The sequence below is a fragment of the Neoarius graeffei genome, chromosome 22 (genome assembly GCF_027579695.1).
Source record: "Neoarius graeffei isolate fNeoGra1 chromosome 22, fNeoGra1.pri, whole genome shotgun sequence".
Taxonomy (NCBI): domain Eukaryota; kingdom Metazoa; phylum Chordata; class Actinopteri; order Siluriformes; family Ariidae; genus Neoarius; species Neoarius graeffei.
The window spans coordinates 17,588,208-17,599,112 of NC_083590.1; the positions used below are offsets into that span (position 1 = coordinate 17,588,208).

At 39.0% G+C, this 10,905-nt stretch overlaps 1 protein-coding gene across 4 annotated transcripts in view; it reads right to left on the minus strand.

Moving 5' to 3' along the window:
• Window positions 1–10,102, minus strand: part of LOC132870685 (NLR family CARD domain-containing protein 3-like) — a 28,056-nt gene extending 17,954 nt beyond the window's left edge. For 2 of the 4 annotated variants that reach the window (XM_060904465.1, XM_060904463.1), the window contains exons 1-3: window positions 9,978–10,098; window positions 9,667–9,771; window positions 2,863–2,981 (exon numbers count right to left, since the gene is read on the minus strand). In XM_060904465.1, the coding sequence (XP_060760448.1) occupies window positions 2,863–2,915 (53 nt within the window). In that variant the 5' untranslated portion in view covers window positions 2,916–2,981; window positions 9,667–9,771; window positions 9,978–10,098. Of the gene's footprint in view, window positions 1–2,862; window positions 2,982–9,666; window positions 9,772–9,977 lie in introns of all 4 variants that reach the window. The other 2 variants (XM_060904466.1, XM_060904464.1) reach the window with 2 other exon arrangements.
• Window positions 10,103–10,905: the final 803 nt, after the last annotated feature.

The window sequence follows — 10,905 nt, forward strand, 5'->3', positions numbered from 1 at the left end:
TCTTCTTACACACTAGGTGGCAGCACCAGAGGTCGCAGCCCACAGAGCACAGAGTTATAGAGTGGAAACCGAACTGCCTCAAAGCACGCTGACTGAACAGTCCAGAAAGAGAAGCTCATCAGAAGGAAGTGTTATGGCACATGGGGTCAAACTCCAGGCTCACAGCCTCGTTTCATTCGGCCCACGTGAACTTGGAAACAATAAAACTGAAACAGCCTGTAGAACACGACTGCTTAACGTTTTCACACTATCCAGAATTCACAGCAGATCTGTAGTGGAGCCATCTGAAGGTAGTTACAGTAAACCGCTGTATATACATACGCGCACTCCAGTTTCTATCACGGCTGGATTGACCACGGTCTGAAATGCAGGTTAAAATAAACGCCTGGATTTGACACAGGATCTGAGTTTAACACCCCGACTGTATTGATATTGCAGTGGTTTGCTTTGCTGCCTTTACAAAATCAAAATAAATGTTTTACACTTTAAAATGGAATGTTTTGTGTCAGCACCGTCTCATCAGTCTGGTCCTGTGAAGCCTGGATTGGGATGTGATTCATATTTTGGCTTTAGTGTACTGCCTCATACGGCTGCATTTTTAATTTTATAAGAACATAATTTTACTAACAATGAACAGAATCTGGCATTTTTTCAAGTGGTGACTTAACAAAAATTTAAACTGAGAATTAAAAGCTAAGTTCATCTTTTCATATATGTTCACTCCATATTTCAGATATGAACAGTTCAAGGGAGTAACTTTGATTTTGACATTGGTGGGGACATAAAAGTGATCCAAGGCAGAGCTTATGAAAGGTGTTTTTTTTTTCCATTAGCAATCATAATTTCATGTCATGCAGATCTTATAGGTTAACGAGGGCAGCTGTGGCCTAATGGTTAGGGAGTTGGTCTTTGGATCCCAGGGTTGCTGATTCAAATCCCACCCTTACCTCTCCCTACATCTCCATCCATGACTGATGTGCCCTTGAGCAAGGCACCTAACCCAACATTGCTCCTTGTACCAAAATAGTAACAGTAAGTCGCTAAATGTAATGTAACGTCATGTAATGAAAGTAAAGGAGGCAACTTCAGAGTTCTCAGCTTTACTCATGCAGGATGTTAAGGGCTGCAAATTGCAACATACTGTCAATTAACATACATCAAGAACACTGAAACACGTAAGTACACATAAATGAAATGTAAATGTTACTGATACTCAAACATAAACACAAGCAAATTAGCTCCTATTTGAAAGAACCAAACACATGCCTGTGCCTGTCTGTAACAGAGACAAACTGCTGGCAGATTTCTGTCAGGTCAGTATTGTCCAGTTTTCCCTGATGGACATGGCACACACCAAGATTGTTCAGCCTTACTTGTGTCATGGTAGTTCTTAGCCATGTTTTCAGTCTCCTAAGAGCACTGAAACTTCTTTCAGCTTCAGATGATGAAATTGGGATGACTAAAAGCAGCCTGACAAGGGACTCAACTTGATCAAGCAAACCTCTCACTTCAACCCTCAAACCTCTCATTATTAGCATTAAATATATATATATTTTTTAAATTCAATATCTGTATTGTTTGACATGGGGGGGGGGGGTCTCAAAATTCACTGACTGCCTTATTGAGACACTCATAAATAGGCGCTACTGGTGGCATTTTCTATTCTGTAATTAAGCTCAAATTTAGTTAAAATGATATTTGGATATATAATTTAGTGATTGCCTATTATAGCATGATTATGATTACATTGGTATTGCATTTGTAGTATAACCCCCCAATTTTTGTCTTTTTGTTGCCCCTCCATTTTCCATATTATGTCTTTTTGTTGCCTGTTTCTGTGTTCATAACGTGTGTTATGATTTTCACTGCAGATGTGCTTGTGACTTCTTTTATGTTCATGCTGCAGTTACCAATATTCGTCTGTAGGTGGCAGTAAAGGACCATGGATTTGTTGTATCTAGCCTAGCCTAGTAGTAGTAGAAAGAGGTCTCTGTAAAACGGTGAACTCAGCAGACTCAGCAGCAGACTCAGCAGCTGTCATGCTGTTGATTCTGAAATGCAAGTCGCACATCTGCATGGCCATGCAGTAGCCTACATCTGACTACTTACATTCTGTAAAACCATTAGGTCTATAAATTTAACATTCATTCATCAAGGATATTATCTAACACCAAGTTACATTGCTCCAGCATTCCTTTTCTCTGCAGACAGTATGCAGTAGCCTAGCTCTGATGCGTCCTGTCACATTGCTAAACCTGCCTAAGGAGCCTCAGCAATACTTTTATTAAGGGCTTCCATACATCAAAAGGATTTTGTTGAGTTTTTAAAGCTCGACGGAAACCCTGCACTTACATTCTTGACTTTGAAGAAGAATGAACGAATGTCTCATTTCTTGGGAGGGGGGCCGTCATCCATGATACTCAAGTCAGCATGCGAGTCGTAGGGCAAGCATGCATGGACATCGAAGTCCAGCTCAATTTGTAGGTTGATGGAGAGTGGGGGGTGCGTGGGGTAGGTCAGGTGTGTACGTGTGAGATACGGGGGGTTGATGGGCAGGTAGTCACGGCTGCTGTGGGAAGTGTGCTGCTTTTACAGCAGATGGAGTGACAGCTGGGATAGCCAACCATGTAAGTTAGTGAGAAACAGGTAGCTAATCAGACAATGATATCTACGTTAGAGGGGGGATTATTAGCAGTGTCATACATTTAACCCTTTGTGTGCCATATAATCATTGCTCAGGTTAGGACATCGGTTTTATTGATCGTGATTACACAGTAGCGGTTGAATATTGGTAGGGACACGTCCCTAGCGTCCCTACCCAAAATTACGTCCTAGGTAAAATATTAGAACATGGCACCTTACCGCTTTTCTGAGGGTGGGGTCTCATTATCTGTGTCCAGATCACGGCTCTCCATTTTTGAATATTAGTGTCTGCACACACAGCTCATGGACTCACTGCTGATTCCTGAAGATGCTGATTTCTTGGAGTGAATGAATTACACTCCCAAAAATTAGGAAAAAAACAAACATGCTGTTAAAATTGTAGAAAAAAAATCTTTCACATCTAATGAATTGAAAGACTCCAAACTTAAGAAGCAGGAGGATTCACAGTAAGAGTAGTTTTAATGGTTATGTAACAGCATCATGTCCCATCAGAAGCAGAAGACGTGTACGTGTCTGTCCAGACAGGACATGAGGCGAACAGTTCAGTAATCAGGGAGGAGGATTTCTGCTGGAAAGGAGGAGACACAGTTTGAAGTCCAAGCAGGTCAGCTGTGATGCCTTCACTAATAAAGCTGAACCAAGAGGCGACTAAAATCATCTGTAGTTAATAGAAGGGCTACTTTAAGTCTAAAACTACTTTCTCTTTACCAGCATTAAATGTTTTTTTTTATTTTGAATAAATTCTGATCCAGAACTCAGTCAGTCTGAAGTCAGTTGGGATCACATGGACCGTGATATATTTTGTCAGTTGTGCTGAAAATGCTTCGACATGGCATCTTGTTTTCTGAGCCAGACTTTACTCTATTCACTAGTCCAGCTCACAGTCTCCCTGAAAGACACAGGAACAAACCAATAATAACCAAGAGTCAGCAGCTCCTTGGGTTACATTTCCTCATTTTGTTTGGTATCAGCATGGCCAAGAACACAGAGAATCTGGAGCCTAAAACATTCCACATCAATTAAAGGTTCTAACTGCAAAGTTGAATTCTGGGTAAAATGTTCTATTTCTATTGCTATAAGAGTTTCGAGGTGTTGCGCTGCTGCTGCACACGCACGCGCGCACACACACACACACACACACACACACAAAACGTGTATCTTGTGTGTCAATGTTTTGCCAAAATAAAAAGTGTCCCGCATTTTACGATTCTGGAGATTGCCAAAGCAAGTGAGCAACAATATCACATGACAACCGTGGGGCATGTTTGACTTACTTTTAACCAAAACAAGTCCACCATGTTTGCCCATTCTGACTCGGCTCTCCTGCTAGTGGAAAAGAAAAGGAAAGCCTGCCAAGTGAGTGCAACTGCAAGATAGAGGAAGGTTACATGACATGTCATTTTTCTGGACAGATAACTAAATCATTCTAGCTAGCGCTTAGCTATCTTAGCCTTAGAATGCATGATATCACTGTATGTGCAAAAAGAACCAGTCATAAAAAGTAAATAAACACTAATTTGCTGAGATGTCTCGGTGCTCTCGTCGGTGCGGCCATCTTATGGTGATGATACACGGGGCAACTTTTTGGGCAATGTTGCCGAGCAATGTTGCTGGGCAATTGCGTTTTGACTCTTTTCTATTGAGATTGGGCAACATTGTTTCTTTCTGAATGGTTTTGATAATCTCTGGCAACTTTTTGAGATAAGCCAATCAGAATGCGAGTATCGAGTCATGTGACCTCCGGTGAGGTTCGGATCAGAAATTTCAAACAAATATGGTGGCCGCTCAGTGTCAGTGGAGTGAAGAGATGGAGAGACTCCTCATCTGTTTTTACACCGGTAAGTTATTTTAATATTCTATATGGAGGAATTTACCTCACCAAAGCTCTAAAAAACAGACAGCTTGATTAAATGGTCACAGCAAAAATTAAGACATCGATTTTTTTTAGCTAACTGTAAACTGCCGTTGCTAACTGTTGTTGCCCATTGTTAGTTGCCCTGAAAAGTTGCCCTGTGTCTCACCTAGTTGCCCGTTGCCAGCAACATTGCTCGGCAACATTGCCCAAAAAGTTGCCCCGTGTATCATCACCTTTACAGTGCAACCGGAAGTAATTCACCAATGTCAACCACAAATTATATATCTGCGACTCAAAACTCTCTGAGGTCATCATCGTCGTCATATTCTTCTTCTTTGAGGTTTTACGGCAGTTGGCATCCACAATGCTGCATTACTGCCATCTACAGGGATTTTTCCACATCATCATCACTACATTTTAAAGCCGCCTTTCCAGTCCAGTTGTTCTTAAAAACATAAATAACCATTTCCTCCCTTTAGCAGTGTCTCCATACTTTGACATACTTTTAATACTGTCCTCTACCCGTCTGATTTTCTGTAGCTCTGTCATCATTTCTTGCCTCTAAACCCTAAATTTCTTGCATGATATAAAGATATACTCAACTGTCTCAGCTTCATGGAACTGATCGCAGAAACTCATTGGATGTTTTCCCATGATGTTAAAGGTACTGTTAAGCTTGCTGTGTCCAATCCTCAGCCTGCTTATTATTATTTGCTTTTTCTGGTTTGATCTCCTGCTTCTCAACATAACTAGTTTGTTTTGGATTGAGTGCAAATGTCTCCCTTTTTTCCTCGTTATCCTCTAGCTGTTGCCACTGTTGATTTCCCTTTCTCCACACTATGCTTTTCCCATTGATTTTGAATATTTGATACTCATGTCAACAGTTTCTTTTTTGACTGCTTCTTTTGCGAGTTTGTCCACTCTCTTGTTCCCCTGGATGCCTGAATGTGCTTGGACTCAAATGAATGTGATATTTTCCCCTGATTTATGATTCTTGAATTGGTAAACAAGATTTCATAAAGCAGATCTTGATGACTTCTAGGTGAACCCCATGCTCCTAAGTGCTGACACGGAATCATTACAGATTAATATATTTCTGCAGTTTACCTGTTCAGTCCATTCTAATGCCAACATTATGGCAAACAATTTCACCCTACATACACTCAAACCATCAGAAGTTCTCTGACTAATTTCCACCTGGTAACTGGACACAGCAACTGCAGAACCTGTGGCATCTGTTTGCAAATCCTTTGCTCCATCTGTCAAGATCTGAATACTGTCTTTATACATACAGTCCCTATAACTATAATGTTCACTGATCTGCATTCCTATCAGTGAGTGTAATCCTGAGTAACTCCATGTCCACACAGGTTTTCTAAACCTCAGACCGGTCTAAGCGGTCACACTACATTTCAGCAAAACTCTTTGTCATGAGAAAAAAACGAGCTTCAGCACATCAAAATGATCAAATCTCTTCCGCATGATATTGTTCTTGCGAGACATAGGAAAATTCCATACACACACACGCAGAAAAAAAAATTCAGATGACTTTGCAGTCAGTACCCTTAAACAGAAATGTTGGAATTTACACAACAGACACTGAAAACAACATGTGTCTGAAGAAAGCAGCCTAAATACAGTCCCTATAACTATAATGTTCACTGGTTAGATCTGCATTCCTATCAGTGAGTGTAATCCTGAGTAACAAAAAGCTGAACCAGGAGGTGAATAAAATAATCTGTAGTTAATAGAAGAGCTACTTTAAGTCTAAAACTACTTTATCTTTCCCAGCATAAAATTTTTTTTTTTTTCGAATGAAGTCTGATCCAGAACTCAGTCAGTCTGAAGTCAGTTGGGATCACATGGACCGTGATATATTTTGTCAGTTGTGCTGAAAATGCTGAGACATGGCATCTTGTTTTCTGAGCCATAGACTTTACTCTATTCACTAGTCCAGGTCACGATCTCCCTGAAAGACACAGGAACAAACCAATAATAACCCAAAGTCAGCAGCTCCTTGGGTTACATTTCCTCATTTTGTTTGGTATCAGCATGGTCAAGAACACAGAGAATCTGGAGCCTAAAACATTCCACATCAATTAAAGGTTCTAACTGCAAAGTTGAATTCTGGGTAAAATGTTCTATTTCTATTGCTATTAGAGTTTTAAGATGTTGCGCTGCTGTACACACACACACACACACACACACACACACACACACAAAACGTGTATTTTGTGTGTCAATGTTTTGCCAAAATAAAGTGTCCCGCATTTTACGATTCTGGAGATTGCCAAAGCAAGTGAGCAACAATATCACATGATGACCGTGGGGCATGTTTGACTTACTTTTAACCAAAACAAGTCCACCATGTTTGCCCATTCTGACTCGGCTCTCCTGCTAGTGGAAAAGAAAAGGAAAGCCTGCCAAGTGAGTGCAACTGCAAGATAGAGGAAGGTTACATGACGTGTCATTTTTCTGGACAGATAACTAAATCATTCTAGCTAGCGCTTAGCTATCTTAGCCTTAGAATGCATGATATCACTGTATGTGCAAAAAGAACCAGTCATTAAAAAGTAAATAAACACTAATTTGCTGAGATGTCTCGGTGCTCTCGTCGGTGCGGCCATCTTACAGTGCAACCGGAAGTAATTCACCAATGTCAACCACAAATTATATACCTGTGACTCAAAACTCTCTGAGCCCATCATCATCTTCTTCTTTGAGGTTTTACAGCACCTGGCATGCACAATGCTGCATTACTGCCATCTACAGGGATTTTTCCACATCATCATCACTACATTTTAAAGCCGCCTTTCCAGTCCAGTTGTTCGAAAAACATAAATAACCATTTCCTCCCTTTAGCAGTGTCTCCATACTTTGACATATTTTTAATACTGTCCTCTACCCGTCCGATTTTCTGTAGCTCTGTCATCATTTCTTGCCTCTAAAACCTACATTTCTTGCATGTTATACTCAACTGTCTCAGCTTCATGGAACTGATCGCAGAAACTCATTGGATATTTTCCCATGATGTTAAAGGTACTGTTAAGCTTGCTGTGTCCAATCCTCAGCCTGCTTATTATTATTTGCTTTTTCTGGTTTGATCTCCTGCTTCTCAACATACCTAGTTTGTTTTGGATTGAGTGCAAATGTCTCCCTTTTTTCCTCGTTATCCTCTAGCTGTTGCCACTGTTGATTTCCCTTTCTCCACACTATGCTTTTCCCATTGATTTTGAATATTTGATACTCACATCAACAGTTTCTTTTTTGACTGCTTCTTTTGTGAGTTTGTCCACTCTCTTGTTCCCCTGGATGCCTGAATGTGCTGGGACCCAAATGAATGTGATATTTTCCCCTGATTTACGATTCTTGAATTGGTAAACAAGATTTCATAAAGCAGATCTTGATGACTTCTAGGTGAACCTCATGCTCCTAAGTGCTGACACGGAATCATTACAGATTAATATATTTCTGCAGTTTACCTGTTCAGTCCATTCTAATGCCAACATTATGGGAAACAATTTCACCCTATATACACTCAGACCATCAGAAGTTCTCTGACTAATTTCCACCTGGTAACTGGACACAGCAACTGCAGAACCTGTGGCATCTGTTTGCAAATCCTTTGCTCCATCTGTCAAGATCTGAATACTGTCTTTTATACATACAGTCCCTATAACTATAATGTTCACTGGTTAGAGCTGCATGAGTGTAATCCTGATTGCAGAAACTCATTGGATGTTTTCCCATGATGTTAAAGGTACTGTTAAGATTGCTGTGTCCAATTCTCAGCCTGTTTAAAAAAGGGAGACATTTGCACTCAATCCAAAACAAACTAGGTGTGTTGAGAAGCAGGAGATCAGTGGTTAATCAAGGGAAAATATCACATTTATTTGGGTCCCATGTCCACACAGGTTTTCTAAAACCCAGACAGGTCTAACCGGTCACACCACAGCTCAGCAAAACTCTTTGTCATGAGACAAAACCAACCTTCAGCACATCAAAATGATAAAATCACCAACCCTTAGCACATCAAAATGATAAAATCTCTTCTGCATGATATTGTTCTTGCAAGACGTAGGAAAATTCCATCCACACACACACACACACACACACACACACACACAAAAAAAAAAAAAAATATATATATATATATATATATATATATATATATTTTATATATATATATTAGGGTGCATCAGTTGCCCCCTAAAAATGAAAAGTTCCTCCGATCATGATGCATTTTTGTTTTTATGTTTCTTTTGGTAAGAAAACACACTGGGTGAAATATTTTGACAAAATTCAAAAGTTTAATGGTGGCACCAGGAGCTCAAAGTTTTGGAAAAAAGCTGCTATTTTATGACGTTTATGACAAAATTTTGATCACTTTTCATGAAACATTACGGCACCTTATAGAGTATACCAAATATCTTAGATACACATTTTTAGTACATATTCTAAATATATTATCAAGCACAGTTTGAGTTTTAGCTGTTCATTGAATCATTGTTCAACTACTTTTAAACAATACAAATGTATTATGAATCACATTAATGCTTCTCAATCCCTTGCAAAGGTTCTTAACATGATCTCTGGGTGACAAGAAATCAATAAATGGAGTCCAACATTGTGATTCAAACCTTACGCGAAAACTTAAAATAAGCGTTTTTTGGCAAAAAATGAACCTCATAGTGGCACCATTAGACTTTTGAATATGGTCAAAAAATTTTACAGGATGTCTTTATTGGTGAAAAGGAACACCCAAACAAAAATGCATCAGATTTTATGAAAGTGAGGGCAACTGATGCGCCCTAATATATATATATATATATATATATATATATATATATATATATATATATATATATATATATATATATATATTTTTTTTTTTTTTTCAGATGATTTTGCAGTCAGTACTTTTAAATAGAATTTACACAACAGACGCAGTGAAAACAACATGTGTGTGTGAAGAAAGCAGCCTAAAGACACTCTTTATGAGAAAACACTGGTCACTGATGCAGGACATTGCACCTGTATTTAGCCATTAAACACCTTCTCAGGTGATTTCAGTTCCGCAGTTTTACTGCTGTTTTTACACGAACTCAGTCAAATACAACCACATTTCTCTCCAACACATCACTCACTTTTACTCAGCACTCCATGCTGGGCTTCATTAATCTCACCGGTTCTGCCTGGAGTTGGAGTTTTTATTATTATTTTCTCCCAACAGCAACAAAACGGCGTCTCAGCTGAAAAAGAAACACTTTGACTTCAGGAGAACTGATTCACTGAACACAACTGTAGCTGTAGTCATTATTATGATCTATTATGTTACTCAATTCCTTCATATAAGACAAAACACTGAAATATACTAATTCTGTACAATAAAATATAATTGTATATTTATTACATTTCTAAGTTATATTCAGAATATAGATATTTAGTATATATTTACAGAATATATGTACTCCCTTGTTGTTTGTTGATGATGCTGAGACAGTTGTGTTCTTCCATGTAGTTGTGGCTCACAGGGCGATCTGTGCTCCTGTGCTTTAAACGGAGATGGAATGCGTTGGGAGAGGTTGTTCCTCCGTTACGCCACAAGGGGGAGTATGCGGCTAGGCACATTCATTGTGCAAAGTAAACAAGGTGTCAAGGTGTAAAAACTTTCCCAGCTCCATCTCGCTTCCTGTGAAGGTGAATAACATCACATCAGGAGCTCCATGTGTTTGAGGAGTGTTATTGAGTTATTTTTTCTTGTTTCTGATGCTAAGGCTACTGGTTGGTGGTGTTTTATTTGAAATGTGCTGAAAATATCTTCGTGAAGTGCCCAGGCAGTCGGATCGGTTTGGTGTGTGTGTGTGTGTGCTCTCACAGATAAATGTTCTCATCAGTGCTTTACTAGACCGCAATGCAATCAGCACAAAGAGTTTAGTTTTTGAATTCTGTAACCACTTGGTGGAAACTACTTGAATTCGTATGTTTTTTTACACAAATGCAGATAAAAATATGGTGAATAATCACAAAATCGCCAAGTTTAAAAACTGCACATTAATTGTTCTCTAGTTTATTTTGTGAAGCGCCCTCTTGTGTCTGAAATTGGAAATGTGTAATTTTCTATTTATTTCTGATGCTTTGGAGACTTTATATAAAGGAACCTTCTACATGCAAATATAGTATTTATTCTGCCTGAAAATATCTGTACATGATTATATACAGTGGAAACTCCATATAATGAAATACCTAATAATATAATGAACTTTTTTCTCTGGTCCCAGTGAAATCAGTTTGCTTTGCTTTGTATTGTTTATTGACTGCTGATATTCCCTGGTCCCAAGGACCTCGATATAAAGAGTTTCCACTGTATTTATTTATTGATTATA